This window comes from Artemia franciscana, chromosome 10, assembly GCF_032884065.1.
Source record: "Artemia franciscana chromosome 10, ASM3288406v1, whole genome shotgun sequence".
NCBI classification, from domain to species: Eukaryota; Metazoa; Arthropoda; class Branchiopoda; order Anostraca; family Artemiidae; genus Artemia; species Artemia franciscana.
Genome location: NC_088872.1, coordinates 2,785,691 through 2,804,694, shown reverse-complemented (window position 1 = coordinate 2,804,694; position 19,004 = coordinate 2,785,691). Strand labels below are relative to the sequence as shown.

At 35.0% G+C, this 19,004-nt stretch overlaps 1 protein-coding gene across 10 annotated transcripts in view; it reads left to right on the top strand.

The window, feature by feature from the left end:
* LOC136031654 (centrosomal protein of 290 kDa-like) overlaps positions 1-19,004 on the top strand; it is a 182,882-nt gene that overhangs the window by 56,690 nt on the left and 107,188 nt on the right. The window contains exon 1 of one of the 10 annotated variants that reach the window (XM_065711319.1): positions 8,324-8,535. The exons of 8 other annotated variants lie outside the window; for them this stretch is intronic. In XM_065711319.1, the coding sequence (XP_065567391.1) occupies positions 8,512-8,535 (24 nt within the window). In that variant the 5' untranslated portion in view covers positions 8,324-8,511. Of the gene's footprint in view, positions 1-8,323; positions 8,536-8,576; positions 9,241-19,004 lie in introns of those variants that run through there. One more of the 10 variants, XM_065711320.1, reaches the window with a different exon arrangement.

Genomic DNA, 19,004 nt, shown 5'->3' with positions numbered 1-19,004 from the left:
CGAGGAGGAAAAGCCCCTTTCATATAAGGAGTAATTTCTGTTCGTTTTAAGTTTTAATGTCGCTCCTTACTTTCATTTCAAAAAACTTGTTTTTTTATTTATATTCTGAAAGTTTTGAATTAATGCATGTCTGATTTTGGCTCTCCGTACATAAATTATTAAAATGAAATTAGCTATTAATTCTTTTTTTGGCTAAATGGCTTTCTTTTAGTTTTGATCTGACGATTTTGAGAAATAAAAGGTGGGGAAGGAGGCCTAGTTGCCCTCCAATTTTTTCGGTTACTTATAAAGGCAACTAGAACTTTTAATTTTTAACGAACGTTTTTATTAATAAAAAATATACGTAACTTAAGAATTAACTTACGTCACAAACTTTTATATTCTTATATTTTTGATTATATATATGAGGGAGCTTGTCCCCTCGTTAATACTTCGCTCTTCACACTAAATCTTAAGTTTTGTCCCAATTCTTCAAGAATGACCCCCGAATCAGAAAGGCCGTAGAATAAATAGTTGAAATTACTAAAAATACTTTAGCATAAAGAGCGAGGTATTTATCTCCTAAAAATACTTTAGCATAAAGAGCGTGGTATTTAGAAGGAGATAAATACTTCGCTCTTTATGCTAAAGTATTTTTAGAACCCCTCATATGCGTAATAGTCTCTGTTCGTTTTAAGTTTTAATGCTTCTCCTTACTTTCAATTGAATAAAACTTTTCCATGTTTATATTTTCATTGTTTTTGTTTTTTTAATAGTAATGCGAGAAAATCCTGCGCCCTTTTTATTGAATTTCTCTTCCCCCATGAAATATTCCTCCAAGGTAAGATCCTCCCATATAGCCTCCTCCCTTGAACCCCACACCCAAACAAAAAAACCCTGAAAACGTCGGTACACTTCCCAATAACCATTACTGTATGTAAACATTGGTCAAAGTTAGTAATTTGCAGCCCCTCCTCCAGGGACTGTGGGGGGTAAGTCATCCCCAAAGACATAGTTATTATGGTTTTCGACTATGCAGAACAAAATGGCTATCTCAAAATTTTGATCCGTTGACTTTGGGAAAAAAATGAGCGTGGGAGGGGGTCTAGGTGCCTTCCAATTTTTTCGGTCACTTAAAAAGGGCACTAGAACTTTTCATTTTCGCTAGAATGAGCCCTCTCGAAACACTCTAGGACCACTTGGTCGATACGATGACCCCTGGAAAAAAAAACAAAAAAAAACAAATGAACACGCACCCGTGATTAGTCTTCTGGCAAAAAATACGAAATCCCACATTTTTGTAGATTGGACCTTGAAATATTTTCTATAGGGTTCTCTGATACGCTGAATGCGATGGTGTGATTTTCATTACGATCCTATAACTTTTAGGGGGTGTTTCGCCCTATTTTCCTAAATAAGGCAAATTTTCTCAGGCTCGTTACTTTTGATGATAAAGACTAAATTTGATAAGACTTCTTTTTTCTTTTGATATATCTTTTTTTCTTTTGATATATCTTATCCAATTCTTTTGATATATCTTTTAGCATCGAAATTCTGTTTTATAGAGTTTCGTTTACTATTGAGCCGGGTCGCTCCTTGATTATGATTTGATTATGATTAAAGCATAGTTTGTAGCATATGGTATGAGAATATTCGTTGGGTAGCCCTTTCTCTACAGATAAAAGAAAAATATAATGTGTTCGAATTAAAGAACATAAAATGCGTTCTTTCTCACACTGACGCTGCTGCATTTATGGTGACTACTGTAACTCATCATTTCAATGTATTCATATATATATTCATATATTGTTATCGGAATAGAAATAAATCCATTATCCCTTTAAGTTCTCTATTTTTTTTTATTTCTTTATTTATTAATACCAAATACGGTAAGCTTGGAAGCTTGTCGCACAACAGCTTGTTTTCTAAAGAATTACCTTGTCTGGGCTATGTTGGGATACTGTATCGAAGTCAAAACACTTGGAAAAAAGCAATCATAGATTCTTGGGCCTGTAAAGGGAATTTATTGAACGAAAAGGGAATATTAAAAGGAGTAAAAATTAAAGGGAATTTGTGGGGCCAGGGTTGCTCATTATTATCAATTTCGTCAAGAAACATAACCAATCAGTTATACTATAATACCAGAACAACAACCCTTGGCGTGCCCTTAACTTTTTTCTATACCAGATTCTTGACATAGAGATATGCTCATTTTTTCTCTATTTATGGACAATTATCAATAAACACCATCTAGGGGCTGTTTTGGAACACCGCATCGAACTCAAAACACAACCACTAGAAAAAGAAATCGATTGAGATTCATAGTTGACGTTTTGCGGTACCTGGAATGAAGCCAAAAACATACCTTATGGTTTGACGAAGCCCTATTTTCTATCAAAACATATACGATCCAACGCCTTTCACTTGTGTCTGAAAACTAGAGGAGGGACATTGTTCGCTCCATAAATTACGTTACGACGTAATATTTGGTACCGAACGGCACAATACTTGCTCTTAGAATTGGTTGTGCGATCAGTCACGTCGTGGACAGCTGCGGTAATGGTCCTTGGAAATAGGCTAAATGGTAGGCAATGTAGGAGACACGAACCACATACAAGCGACATCCTGATCTGTAACTGCTGCCAATGTTAATTTTTTCAGCTTATTTTTGGTTCAATTTGCTGAGGCTTTTCTTGATTAAAACATAAGTTCCAGTTTTTTGCGCATTATATGGTGGAACTAGGGCACATTTTTTCAGGTCATTTTTTGTTCCTTGTGAATAGAAAATCAGCTGGTGGAGATTCGCACTGTTAGTTAGCGTGCCTAATTAGATCAGAATAGAGTGATTGTCGGAACCACGTTTCCAGTCTCTTTCACTGCAGTCATCCACTGTGAAGTAGTTGGAGACGCCTAAGCCCTGTTATTAATACTTATTCGAACTTTCATAGCCAGATCGTTAGCTATTTTCTTCCTGTCATGCAAATTTGGCAGAAATTAAGTTTTTGATTAATTTTTGACGTTTCTTTCTTAGCATTACCGTTACATTTCATGTTGCAATAGTTACTACGATATTTTCATTATTTTTTTTTTCGTGCAAAATGTAAATTATGAGAATGCCACTCGGTTTAGAACTGTTGAACAACATGTAGGAAACCTCTGGAGGCCATAGTGCCGCACGGTGGCACGTTCCTCCTTAAACCTAAATACAGGCCATGCAAAATAAACAATAATTTAGTATAAATTGTTTGTACAGCAACGCTAATCATCTAACAGTATTGGATACTTGTGCATCAACTATTGCTGCCAGTTGAGTGAACATTTTTTTATGAGGATGGGGTGGTGCTTTAGGGCTGAGAAATTGTTTGTTTTAGGCCTGAGTTTTCATTTTCGAGTAATAAATTTCATAAACGAGTAAAATTTCATAAACCGAGTTTTCCTGTGCGTATATCAGGGGGCTGTTCCACCCCACTCCGTTACTTTATGGTAAAGCTGGCCTTTTTGAAGTCTCAAATATTCAAAATGAATGCTCTAATACAGTGGTTCTCAAACTTATTTATACACTGTACCCCTTCTTACCCACATAGCATTTTAGGTACCCCTTCTCAGTTACCGTTACTAAGTAAACTATAGTCCTAAATTAAAAGTATTGTTTTATTCTTTTGTCAGGTGGCCGTGTACCCCCTAATCTTATTCTCAACTCTCATCTCTACTTTTTAAAACAGTAAAAAACTTTAGCGTAAAGAGCGGGGCGTTCAGGAGGGAATAGGCTCTTTCATATACGGAGTAATTTCTGTTCGTTTTAAGTTTTAATATCGCTCCTTACTTTTAATTATAAAAATTGTTTTTTTTTATTTAATTTCGGGACATTTTTGAATTAATGCATGTTTCGATTTTGACTCTCCGCACATGAATAATTAAAATGAAATTTGCATATTAATTTATTTATTTTTTGGCTAAATGGCTTTCTCATAGTTTTTATCGGACTATTTTAAGAAAAAAAGGAGCGGGGGAGGAGGCCTACTTATCCTCCAATTTTTTGGCTACTTAAAAAGGCAACTAGAACTTTTATTTTATTTTTAAGAACGTTTTTATTAGTAAAAATATACGTAATTTACGAATTAACTTACGTAACAAACTTCTATATTCGTATTTTTTGCTACGTAAATGAGGGGGTTCGCCCCTCGTCAATACCTCGCTCTTTACACTAAAGTTTAAATTTTCTCCCAATCCCTGAATCACAAAGGCCATAGAATAAATAGTTGAAATTACTAGAAATACTTTAGCTTAAAAAGTGAGGTATTAGGAGGAGGTGAACCCCTCATATGCGTAATAATTTCTGTTCGTTTAAGTTTTAATGCTGCTCCCACTTTCAGTTGAAAAACTTTTTTATATTTATTTTTTCATTAAAAAAAAATGCTAGAAAATTCTGCTCCCCCTTTCTGGCAATTCTCTTCCCCCATGACAAATTTCTCCATGGAAAGTTTCCCCCCATGTAACCCCCTCCACCAACCAAAAAAATCCCCCTGCAAACGTCTGTACACTTCCCAATAACCATTACTATATGTAAACACAGGTCAAAATTTGTAACTTGCAGCCCCTCCCATGGGGATTATGGGTTTGTAAGGCGTCCCCAAAGACATAGTTATTGGGTTTTTCGACTACGCTTAATAATATAGCTACATCAGAATTTTGATCCGGTGACTCTTTGAAAAAATTAATGTGGGAGGGGTCTTAGGCCCCCTGCAATTCTTTTGGTCACTTAAAAAGGGCACTAGAACTTTTAACATCTGTTAGAATGAGCCCTCCCACGGCATTCTAGGGGCACTGGGTTGATACAATCACCTTTGAAAAAAAACACATCAAATAAAAAAATTAACACGCATCTGTGATCTGTCTTGTGGCAAAAAATCCAAAATTTCACATTTTTGTCTACAGGAGCTTGAAACTTCTACAGTAGGGTTCTCTGATACGCTGAATCTGATGGTGTGATTCTTGTTAAAATTCTTTCACTTTTAAGGGATGCTTCCCTCTATTTATAAAATAAGGCAAATTTTCTTAGGCTCGTAGGTCTTGATGGGAAACTTTTATATTTAAAATCAGCATAAAAATGCGATTCTTTTGATGTACCTATTGGTATCGAAATTTAGTTTTTTAGAGTTTCGGTTACTATTGAGCCGGGTCGCTCCTTACTACAGTTCGTTGTCACGAACTGTTTGATATACCAAAACATTATGATAATATAGTACTGTAGAAACAAAATTATGGGAACTACAACAAAGTTATGGAAAGCAGGGCGTGCAGAACGCATTATATTAAATACCTAGCCCCTAACCACCTCTACATATTAAATATTTAATTAAAATACACATACATCTTAGTTTTTCTCACTAAAAAATAAGCAAATCATAACCGATCCTAGAGAGGAAATCGCTTTCTGTCAGATATTACACAGCGTAGTTCTTGAGTGTGGTTCGTTTAACAGAAACGTACCTAAAATGCTTATGCAAAGTACAAGAAAAATTTCAGCGTAATGAGGGGGAGTGACCCCTTTCATGCACTGGATATTTGTGTTTATTTAAATTTTTATTGGTTCTCTCTGATTTCATTCGAGGAACCTTTTTATATTTCAATAAACCATTTTCTGTAGTAATGTTTGTCTATATGGGAAAAACATTTTTTTTTTTTTTTAAACGAAAAAAAAAACTGTCGTGGGTGCGTGCGTTTTTGTGTCTGTGTGTGTACGCAGTCAATATCTGAAGTTCCGACAGCATTCTGGAATTGCTGATATTCTAGATTAAAAATTCTTGTCGTCTCGCTTAATGAAAGTAAGAACCGACCTCTTACTACAAAAAAAAGAAATAAAAAGTTATTCGAAACCTCTTTTATAAAATTCTTCAGAGAAAAATCACTGGTCCCGTTTGGTCACCCATAGTGGGAGGCACATACATGAGAAGTAGGTAGGGGATATTTCCCTCCCTTGTAATCTCAAGATATCAAAGATTCTCCCTGGGTTTTTCATTGTCCTATTTAATTTTTTCGGAGTTTTCTCCCCTCTTCGGTACAAATTCCACGCAAGTACCGACTAATAGTACTAATAATTTCCAGACAGGAATTTTAAGACCAAATTTCTGATTCTGTATGCTACTCTATGACTCTTTTCTCAAGATATTCAAAATATAATGAAAGAGAGGAAATATTCTTTTCCCTGTGGGGACGATCAATCTCCTCACCCCTCACCGTAGCGTTATTGCAACACATTGATCGTTGTCCTATAAAATGTGTTGAAGTATTCTTTACCATCTGAATAATTCATTTTTGTGCTGAAAGTTCAAATAGTTTTCCGTTTTCATATGGTGAATACCTAATTTTTTTTTTTCAAAACATGGGTAAAAAATGATCCTTTTAATAATTGAATAATAAAGATAATGCTTAATTCATTATTAATTTAGTTTGATATATATTGTCTTAAAAAAGTCACTTTTCGGCTAGGCTCGGGATAAGGATAGCCTTTGGTTACCAAGGTTAGGTTTTTACATTTCTGATTTAGTTCCAGGAGCTCTGATTGGTATTTTGTACTAATTGCCTTTCTGGAACGAAGAAATGAAACATTTCGTCACCAGTTTTGGCTTTAAAAAGGATAGTTTTCCTCTTTTTAAGGACTTAAAGAGTTTGCACACTGGAAACACGACATCTTGAATCAACGACAATTGATTTTTTTTGTATATTTGAGTCGCTCAGAAATTAAATAGACTATAGAATAAGCCAGGGATCGTCCACTCTTCGTCTCCTGGTTTACATCCTGTAGTATTTTTCTACTTTGAGGTGCATGTTTCTGCCACACCATACCTTCTAACACGGGTAGTACTTCTGCCATACGTGACACTTGCCGCCTGGTGATCAGTGATTAGTACTTCAAGTACAAGGACCAAAAAAGTCACCAAGAAGATACTGTGCTTGTTTGTTTATATTGTTGACGAGATATGGTGGAACAAGCCCTGGCGATTAGTTTGGGACTCATCTGATCATTCAGCACCCTATCATCACTGATCGGCGACTATAGGATCATCCTATCGCTGGCACGTGCGATTTAAGGAATAATTTTCAGGTCGTCTGGACGGGAAAATAAAATGTAAAGGTTTTTATCCATGTTGGCCTATATATTTGAGTATCAAGAATTGATTTTAGTGCAGTTCGTTATATATATATATATATATATATATATATATATATATATATATATATATATATATATATATATATATATATATATCATCCTTAGGAATATTCACCTGAGCTTACATTGTTCGTTATGTCATTGAACGAACTCAACATAACAGGTTATATCAGTGATATTTTACATATATACATTTGCCAATGGTTATAAACTGTCTCTAAAATTATCCTGGTTATATCTTGGAACTGAAATCACCAGAATTTATACATTCCGGAGTATACCGCGGTGTCAGTAACATCGCTGGCAACCGTGTTCATGCTGTGATGCTAACAAACAAGTGCTGCCTAGATTTGTAGCGCCTGTCTCAAATTGAAAGGCAACAACTCTGTGCCACCAAAATTATTTCTTTTGTAGATTAAATTGAAGTCACAGCAGGCACGTACGCAGGAATTTTTTTTTTTTTTTTTTGGGGGGGGGGGCAAAACCTTCGAAACAGCAGTTATAAAGTAGCACTTTTTTATTTATTAATGCAAAAAGCACGTATATCGGAAAATACAGATTAACTTTAATCTGTAGTATTGTAGCGGATAGGAGGAAGAAAACTGAAGCCTCAAAAGTACGTTTTAGGCTCAGGTTATGTTCTTAGCGATTTAGAACCAGTGATTCATCTATTATATTCCACTGAAAGGGAAATTTCAGGGTTAATAGTGCAATATGGGTGTTGTGGGGGTTAGTTCTTCTATTGCAAAAACGTAGATTTTAATGAAAAATGATAGTTTCCAAAATTGATCCATTGAAAGCTGTACTTTATCAATAAAAGGGGGGGGATAAACGCCCTAATATCAAGGATAATTCTATTTTGCTGTGGAAAGCAAACTCTCTTTTCAAAAAAATAATAGTGCAATTGCTAATTACTTCAAAGAGGGTAAAAAGTTAGACAAAAAATGGGTTAATAATTGGGCAGTGACTTGACCGGATAATTGTATGCTGTAAAATCCCCCAAAAAAGGCTTCACACATGTATCCAGATTCTTAATAAATGTCCTACTTTTGCCAGAATTCCCAAGAAACTATGGAGAAATTAAACATTTCACAAAATTTTCGGGGGCCCGGTCCCGAAGCCCCCCCCCCTGCGTACGTGCCAGAGTCACAGCTATGTAAATTTAAGCATTAAAAATGATATTATTTTAGTATATCTATCTAACTCTGATAATTTACCATTCCTTTCTGCAATTCTTTCCCGGCGTTGCGTATTGTCGTGTTCTCAGGAAGATCGATATTGAAGACAATTTGATCTGTGAAACTTTTTACTTGGTAATATGAAACGGATTCATTATTTTATTTATTGAAATACATTTGATGATGAGCTCCATAATTTATTGGGTATGTAGTCTTATTGATCAATTCATTTTAGTTAAACATCTCAGTTAAGTCTTTGCATTATAGTTAATGTTAGCCTAAATTCTAGTCAGTTGCCTGAGTTTTTGAATTAACGCTAAACCTTCCGAAAACGATCGCCTTATAAAAGCCTGCCATAACCGAGGGGTTCCCTGCTCCTCGACCACTGGTACACATATTAGAGTGTCATTCATTGGGCACCACGCGCGGCAGAATTCGTTCACACACAGCCCATGCCACCCGGTGTGCACAATTTTCCAAAGCGGGTGGGTAAATTTTTCGCTGTTCATATAATTGACTTAACAATAAAGTGAAAATACCACTCGATGCCTTTTTCTATGTTCTTTACGAATATTATAATCGCTTCTAACACACATTTTAGAGCTTGCACTTTTTGAGCTCTTAAAAACGACGAATTTTAAATTAAAGCATGAGTTATCGGTCAAATTTTAAATTAAAGTACGAGTTATCTGTTGTTTTTGACACAATAATACTACGTTTTCTCAGTGCCGTTTTCTTGTTCGTTTTCAACAAAATAACACTACATTTTCTCAGTGCCAAAATTATTTATAATAATGCTAGTTTAGATTAAGTTAGGTCAAAATGTGCTTAAGTCGGAATTTGCGGTAGAAGCGATCACGTTCGTAGAGAACATGAAAAAAGGCATCGAGTGGTATGTTCACTTTATTGGTAAGTCAATTATATGAACTGCAAAACCAAGCGGGCTACCCCTCGATCATAACGACTCTTGGGAATTTTAAAGAAAATTAAATAAACAAAAGGGAAAATAATTCATTGGTAAGTTATGTAGAGTGTGGAATAGTTAAAACAATAGAGGGATAAAAGATAAACCGAAATGGAATAAAAACTATTTTGTTTTTCTCCTATGACGATAGCAATAACTGACAATATTCCATCACCGTATGCGCACACGCAAGGGATTGGGATGGCTTTTGAATCTACGTCCATCCCTTGAAATTTTTTTTACCGTATTTTTGACATGATTCGGTGGATTTTGGGGGTTTGGAACCAACTTGCCCGCCCCTCATTCATTAACGCTCATACTTCTATATCGTACAAACATATCGTCTGATTCGATTTAATGTATTGGGCTGGATTAAATGAAAATCACACTTATTACATATTTTGTCACATCCTTAGGATTCTCGAGTGACTGAATCGTCGGCCCCAATCAAACAACAGGTAAATCAATATATTTTTGTTTGGTGGTTTTGTAACTGGAAGTGCAGTCACCACAAAGAGCTGAGATATTGCTAACGCTTTTAGCAAAATTTCTGTTCGGTCAGTCTAACTGTTTTAACTCGCCAAATTTCCGGAAGTTTGTCTAGCTTAAGGCTGACAAACCGTCAAAATAACCCACGACATCCTACAAATTTATAATCATTACGCCTACTGTGCAATATGATATGGATACTAGTCCTAGTTTAAATACTTTCGTGATCTAAATTCATATCAAGACTTAAGTTGCATTGTCCTTGATACAATTTCTGGTATAATTACATTTATGGACAGGTTTGCCAAATTGACATTTTTCCTGCCAAAATATCCATTTTTAAGACTCATATTTATATTTTTGCATACTTTTACGGTTAATTTTTTTTTGTACTTTAGGTCGGGCTTAGGGAGAATATAGACATTTCTAATTAGACAATTGATTCATTAAGGTGAATTTATGGCTAGGGAAAATAGCTTTGTTTTAACTGCTCACAGAAGGAATTTAGGGTCTTACCACATTCAGATAATTTAGATATTTTGAATAATTAGCTATTAAACTTTTTGGCGAAAATTTTCTCTTTATGGGGTACGACTATTTTAAAAGTAACCACATTTATCAGTATAATGTGATAATGATGTTAAAGTCACATAATCTGTAGGATTTCAAATTATGAACAGTTTCAAGCGATAAAATATAATGGTTAAAACCTAATAAACGAACTTATTCATTGTTCTAAGATTTTACTATGCTTTTGCACCCCAGTAATTCACTCCAATAATTCCGGTCCACGTATGGGCGTTCATGCAGTACATAGTTCGCTATACCATAGTACATGCTGATGATCCCTACTAGTGATTAAATAAAAAAAAACAAGTTTTTTTTTATAAAAAACTAAAGTTTGACGCTAAAGTTTGACTTTCTCTCAACTCTTCTTTTTAAAACAGTAAAAAACTTTAGCGTAAAGAGCGGGGCGTTGGTGATAATTCATTAATGAATTATCACGCTCTTGACGCTAAAGTTTGACTCTTTCTCTAAACTCTTCTTTTTAAAACAGTAAAAAACTTTAGCGTAAAGAGCGGGGCGTTGGTGAGGAAGCAGCCCCTTTCATATACGAAGTAATTTCTGTTTGTTTTAAGTTTTAATTTTGCTCCTAACTTTCAGTTTAAAAAACTTGTTTTTTTTTTAATTTTTGAACGTTTTTCAATCAATGCATGTTTTGATTTTGGCTCTCCGCAGAGGAATAATTAAAACAAAATTTGCATATTTATTTTTTTTTTTTTTTGCTAAATGGCTTCCTCATAATTTTGATCGAATGATTTTGAGAAAAAAGAGCGGGGGAGGAAGCCTAGTTGCCCTCTGATTTTTTGGTTAATTAAGATAAAGGCAACTAGAACTTTTAATTTTTTACGAATCTTTTTTTTTAGTAAAAGATATACGTAACTTATAAATAAGCTTACGTAAAGAAGTTTTGTATTCTCATGTTTTTATTACATATATGAGGGGGTTCGCCCCCTCGTCAGTACCTCGCTCTTTACACTAAAGCTTAAATTTTGTCCCAATTCATTAAGAATGACCCCTGAATCACCAAAGCCGTAAAATAAATAGTTGAAATTACTAAAAACACTTTAGCGTAAAGAGCGGGGTATTAGGAGGAGGTGAGCCCCTCATATGGGTAATAATTTCTGTTCGTTTTAAGTTTTAATGCTGCTCTTTACTTCCAGCTGAAAAAAAACTTTTTCATATTTCTTTTTTCATTGTTTTTTTTTTAAATAATGCTAGTAAATCCTGCGCTCCCTTCATGGAAATTTTCTTCCACCATGACAAATTCCTCGATGGAAAGCTCCCCCAGCCTATCCCCCTATTCTCAACCCCTCCCCCAACCAAAAAATCCTACTGAAAACGCCTGTACACTTCCCAATAACCATTACTATATGTAAGCACTGGTCAAAGTTTGTAACTTGTAGCCCCTCCCACGGGGACTGTGGGGGAGTAAGTCGTCCCCAAAGACACAGTTATAAGGTTTTTCGACTACGCTGAATAAAATGGCTATATCAGAATTTTGATCCACTGACTTTGTGGAAATAATTAGCGTTAGAGGGGGCCTGGGTGCCCTCCAATTTTTTGGTCACTTAAAAAGGGCACTAGAACTTTTCATTTCCGTTAGAATGAGCCCTCTCGCAACATTCTAGGACAACTGGGTCGATACGATCACCCCTGGGAAAAAGAAAAAAAAAACAACAAATAAACACGCATCCGTGATCTGCCTTCTGGCAAAAAATACAAAATTCCACATTTTTGTAGATAGGATCTTGGAACCTAAAAAAACACGCATCCGTGATTTGTCTTCTGGCAAAAAATACAAAATTCCACATTTTTGTAGATAGGATCTTGGAACTTGTACAACAGGGTTCTCTGATACGCTGAATCTGATGGTGTGATTTTCGTTAAGATTCTATGACTTTTAGGGGTTGTTTCCCCCTATTTTCTAAAATAACGCAAATTTTCTCAGGCTCGTAACTTTTGATGGTCAAGACTAAACTTGATGAAACTTATATATTTAAAATCAGCATTGAAATGCAATTCTTTTGATGTAGCTATTGGTATCAAAATTCCATTTTTTAGAGTTTTGATTACTATTGAGCCGGGTCGCTCCTTACTACAGTTCGTTACCACGAACTGTTTGAAAATTTCATTTGGATTTCAAATTCTTACTTGTAAATTTTGTTATTTGTTTTACTTTATTCTAAGTTATAAGGTAACTTCAACTGATGATTAACAAATAGTTGACAATTCGCACGGTGACGAGATAGCTAGTTTTGAGAGGAGCTTTAAAATAAGGAGTAAATTTACCATAAATGATAGTAACTTTCCCTATCATAAATGTCGTGAATTTAATAATATGTTGAATTTCATTTATTTATCAACAAAAAATTTAAGCAATTAGTTTAACTATAAAAACTCTTTTTATGTAAGTGTTTCTTCTGTTTTTTTTTTTTTTTTTTTTTTTTTTTTTTTTTTTTTTTTTTTTGTTTACAGTGAGCTAATGAAGTATTAAACGCTTAACAAAGTCCTATCAAGGCCAAGAAAGAATAAACGTTTTTATTGAGTTAGATAAACTTGATACTTGGCTAAGAACTAAAATTATTATCTATATATATAAAAATAAGTTGTCTGTGGATCTGTGGATCGTGGATCAGGTGACGTCATGTTTCGGCTGACGTCATGAAATTAGTTGCCATCATTTTTGTTATGACGATGCTTAGTATATTGTAAAACACATTAATTTGGTTAATAATATACCATTTAAAACACCAAAATGAACATGCTGGAGTAGTCACTCGGTGAGAGAGGGTGTCAGAACGGAGAATGAAGGTCCCAGGTTCAAATCCTGGTTAGGCTAAAAAAGGTAAAAAACTAAAAACTAAACAAAAAACTGAAAAAACTAAAAAAAAGGCAAAAACTACAAAAAAAACTAAAAACTAATAAAAAAAATAAAAAAGCTAAAAAACTAAAAAAAACTAAAAAAAGGTAAAAAAATAAAAAAACTAAAAACTAAAAAAAGGAAAAAACTGAAAAATAGAAGAGAAAAAGAAAACTAATAAAATTAAGAATAAAAATAAAAAAAAATAAAAAAGATAAAAACTAAAAACTAAAAAAAAGTAAAAAGAAAAAACGAAAAAAAACTAAAAAAGCTAAAAAAAAAGGTAAAAACCAATAAAAAACTAAAAAGAAAAAAAGGAAAAAAACTAAAAAAAAATTTCATCTAAAAAACTAAAAAAAACTAAAAAAAGGTAAGAACTAAAAAAGAAAAAAATAAATGACGACACTCAAAGAGAAAGCGACCGGGACAAAAGGAATGTTCGATTAGCAATCAACAAAGCACCGGGACACAGGGAGTATAAATGACGACCAGGACATAAGTAAAAAAAAAAACTAAAAAAACTAAAAAGAAGGTAAAAACTACGAAAAAACTAAAAAGAAAAAAAAAAACAAAAACTAATAAAAAAAACTAAAAATCTAAAAATCTAAATAAACTAAAAAAGAAAAAAAATAAAAAAGGAAAAAAATAAAGGAGAAAAAAACTAAAAAACGAATGTATATACAGACCGGGACACCGGGATACAAATGACGACCGGGACACAGGGAATATAAATGACCATACATAAGCCATAATGACCAGGACATAAGTAAAAAATATAAATGACGACCGGGACACAGGGACACAACTACAACGGGGACGCCGGGGGGCACAGGGGGATATAAATGACGATCAGGACACCGGGACAGGGAATGGTCGATTAGCAATCACCATCAACAAAGCTCAAGGGCAATCATTAGAATCATGAGGTATAGATCTGAATACGGATTGTTTTCCCATGGACCATTATATGTTGCATGTTCAAGAGTCGGTAAACCTGACAATCTATTTATATGCACAGACAATGGGACAGCAAAGAATGTTGTATATTCGCAAGTTTTACGTAGTTAAAAACATATATATAATATATCTATCTATATTCACAGGTGGGACATAGGGACACAACTACAATGGCGCGTAACTAATATGGCGCGTAACGACTTACGCGCGCGGGGGGGCTTGGGGGGGGCGCCCCCACCAACTAGGTGTTGGGGTGGCGCGAAGCGCCACCCCAACAGCTAGTATATATATATATATATATTTATATTGGTTGAGTTAGTACGTTAGGGAAGTTAGCGGGTAGGGCATAATTACCGACATCAATCAAAGTTGACCTAAAAATGTGGTCTTGGATTCGGGTCCCGTCACTTTTGTCCGACTGGAGAAAGATTTGTTTCCTTGGGTTTCCATTGGAGGGGTGTTGCGAAACTAAGGAAATAATTCTATAGCACTGAATATTGCACGCTTGGCTATCACACGAAAGGATAAGTCTCTGAACCTAAAGATGACATCTGGTTTCCAAAAAAGCGAACTCTGAGGGATGCGACGGGTCGAATAAGGAAAAATTGAAAAGTAGCACAAACATACGAATTGAAATCGAACATAATTCATGCCTGATTTAGCTTGATTATAACCGGATAAAATCACAAAGGGCGTACATTAGAAAAAAGGTTGCTAAATGTTTTTAGAGCATAATTCATGGTTATAGGGTGATTTCCCCCGGAAAATTCTTCCTCCCACATACTATTCTCCCCTAGAAAACATTTTTCCTCGAGCGGATAATTGCCCCTGGTAAATTCCCTCGCGGACAGTTCTCCCGAAAAAAATCCCTCTAGAAAATTTCCCACAGAAAATTACCCCCAGTAAAATTCCACCACTTGTAAAATTGAGCAAACAGAAAAGTAAGGTAAAGAAGACAAGAAGGGATTTGGGAATATTACACCTACATTCCAATATATAGGTAGAAAAAATGGTGCTGAATATCTTATACTATGTATTCTTATATTTTTATTTCTTTTATTTGGTGTTCATCTAGTTGATTCACTCGGTTTTCTTCGTTGACTTTGATCATATCGTGCTTAAAAAAAATTCAAACAGTTCGTGTTAACGAGCTGTAAGCAAGGAGCGTTGAGGCTCAATAGTAACCGAAAGTCTAAGAAATAAAGTGTTGATAGCAACAAATACTTCAAAAGAATCGAATATTGATGCTTATTCCAAATATGCGAAATTCGTCAAATTTAATGGTACCCATCAAAAGTTACGAGCATGAGAAAATTTGCCCAGTATTTGAAAAAGGGGGGAAAACCCCCCAAAACGTCAAGTGATGTTAATGAAAGTCACTCCATCAAATTCATCAAACTAGAGAACCATAATGTATAGGTTTCAAGCTCCTATGTACAAAAATGTGGAATTTTGTGACTGCGTGTTTATTTATTTTTTAATTTATTTTTTTCCTGGGGTGATCATATCGAACCAGTGATGTAGAAGATCAGGAGAGGGCTCATTTGGCTGGAAATCAAAAGTTCTAGTGGCCCTTTAAAGCGACGAGAAATATTGGAGGACAACTAGCCTCCTTTTCACGCTCATTTCCCCCAAAAGTGAGATAGCTGTTTGAAAAAGTCTAGTAACTATGCCTTTGAGGATGACCTAACCCCCCACAGTCCCCAGGATAAGGGCCGCAAGTTATGAACTTTACCAGTTATTTTCCTATAGTATTGGTTATTCAGACTTATATTCACGTTTTCAGAGGAGATTTTTCTGGTGATGGGGTCGGGGGGGGGGGGTTACGTGGGAGGATCTTTCCATGGAGGAAGAAAATTTTCCATGCAGGGAGAGCCTGATTTCACAGGATTATTAAAAAAAAAGGATCAAAAGTTAAATAAAAAAAACTAGTTTCCTCAACCGAAAGTAAGGAGCAACTTTAAAACTTAAAATGAACAAAAATGGTTACGTATGTAAGCGGGGTCGTCGTCTCGTCAATTCCCCCGCTATTTACGCTGAAGTTTTCTTAGTACTTTTAAAAGAGCTATTTATTCTAATTAAACGGCTTTTGTGATTCAGGAGTCATTCATAAAAAATTGAGATAAAATACGAACTTTAGCGTAAAGAGCGAGGTATTGACGAGGAGGCGACCTCCTCATTTACGTAACAATTTCTGTTCGTTTAAGTCTTCATATTGCTCCTTAATCTTAGTTGAAAAAACGTGTTTTTTGTTTCAATTTAATTTTATCTGAGTGTGATTATATCAAACAGTTTGTGGTAACGAACTGTAGTAAGGAGCGACCTGGCTCAATAGTAACCGAAACTCTAAAAAATGGAATTTTGATACAAATAGTTAAATCAAAAGAATCATATTTTAATACTGATTATAAATATATAAGTTTCATCAAGTTTAGTTTTACCCATCAAAAGTTACGAGCCTAAGAATATTTGCCTTATTTTTGAAAAAGGGGAAAACACCCCCTAATAGTCATAGAATCTTAATGAAAATCACAACATCAGATTAAGCGTACCAGAGGATCCAACTGTAGAGGTTTCAAGCTCCTATCTTTAAAAATGTAGAGTTTTGTATCTTCTTTGCCAGAAGAAATGTCACAGATGCGTGTCTATTTTTTCTTCTTCTTTTTTCTTTTTTGTTTCCCATGGGTGATCATATCCACCCAGTAGTCCTAAAATGTCGCGAGAGAGCTCATTCGAACAGAAATTAAGAGTTTTAGTGTCATCTTTAAGTGACCGAAAAATTGGAGGGCAACTAGGCCGCTTCCCGCGCTCATTATTTTCCCAAAGTCGCCGGATCATAATTTTGAGATGGTCAGTTTTTTTCAGAATAGTTGGAAAATCTAATAACTATGTCTTAGAGGACGATTTAATCCCCCACAGTCCCCGGGGGAAGGGTCGCAAGTTATGAACTTCGCCTAATGTTTACATATAGTAATGTCATTTTGCAATTTTTGCCAGAAGACAGATAACGGATGCGTGTTTATTTGTTTGTTTTTTTTTTCCCCAGGGGTTATCGTATCGACCCAGTGGTCCTAGAATAACGCGAGAGGGCTCATTTTGATGGAAATTAAAAGTTCTAGTGTCCTTTTAAGTGACCAAAAAATTGGAGGGCACCTAGGCCCCCTCCCACGCTCATTTTACCAAAGTCACCTGATCAAAATTCTGAGATAACCATTTTATTAAGCATAGTCGAAAATTCTAATAACTATGTCTTTGGGGACGACTTATTCTCCCCCAAAGTCCCCTTGGAGGGCTGCAAGTTACATACTTTGACTAGTGTTTACATATAGTAATGGTTATTGGGAAGTGTACAGGCTTGTTCAGGGGGATTTGTTGGTTGGGAGACGTTTTGAGGGGAGGGAGCTATGTGGGGGAACTCTCCATGGAGGAATTTGTCATGGGGGGAGAGGATTTCCATGAAGGGGGCGCAGGGTTTACTAGCATTTAAAAAAAATGAAAAAATAAATATTAAAAAGTTTTTTTTTTCAACTGAAAGCAAGGAGCAGCATTAAAACTTAAAACGAACAAAAATTGTTACGCATATGAGGGGCTCACCTCCTCGTAATACCTCACTCTGTACGCTAAAGTATTTTTAGTAATTTCGTTTATTTATTCTACTGCCTTTGTGATTCAGTGGTTATTCTTAAGAAATTGGGATAAAATTTAAGCTTTACTGTAAAGAGCGAGGTATTGACGAAGGGGTGAACTCCCTCATACACGTAGTAAAAACATACGAATATAGAAGTTTGTTACGCAAGTTGATTCGTCAGTTACGTATATTTTTACTAATAAAAACATTCGTAAAAAATTAAAAGTTCTTGTTACCTTTTTATGTAACCAAAAAATTTGAGGGTAACTAGGCCTCCTCCATTCCTTTTTTCTCAAAATCGCCCTATCAAAACTATGAGAAAGCCATTTAGCCAAAAAATAAATTGATATACAAATTCCCTTTTAATTATTCATGTGCGGAGAGCCAAAATCAACACATGCAATAATTTAAAAATGTTCAGAAATTAAATAATAAAAACAAGTTTTTTTTTTTAACTGAAAGTAAAGAGCGATATTAAAACTTAAAACGAACAGAAATTACTCCGTATATGAAAGGGACTGTTCCCTCCTCAACGCCCCGCTCTTTACGCTAAAGTTTTTTACTGTTTTAAAAAATAGAGTTGAGAGTGAGCAAAAGAACCTTTGTAATATCCCATTAAGTCTTATTTAATTTTGAATTCATTTGATATTCCTGCGTCTCAGAAGTGGTAATATATATACAAAGGAAAATATTCAAGCGTTTTCTTTTTTCTGTCATTTTCTGGCCATTAAATTTTTTAAGTGAAGGTCAAATTAAAAAAAAAATCGCTACTTGAAGGAACGCTTGTGAAACACTCCGAAAATCCAATTACCGACCAAGAGTGTAATAAGTGCGTGGAAAGCTTTTTGAGTTTTATAAGTTTACATAAGGATTTGTTTCTGATATTTTAATTAAAGTTTATAAAAATCTGCTCCGTTTTTTGAGCAGAAGAAGCGTTTCATATTCCTATTAAGGCTATAATGAGCATGAGCGCTCCGAAAAGCGGATTAAGATTTACTAGGTGTTTTTCAGATAAATTATCTATGGATTGTTCTGGGTTACCGGCTGACTGACCGTATTTTAAGCAGTAGGTCCTACAAAAAATGCGGTTCAATCCCGCTTTCTAGGGTTATAATGAAAGAAAGGTTGAAATGGCTAGGGTACGTTTTGCAGATGAAGGATGACAGATTGCCCAAGATTGTCCTTTTCGGCCAACCGTCAAGGGCTAAACG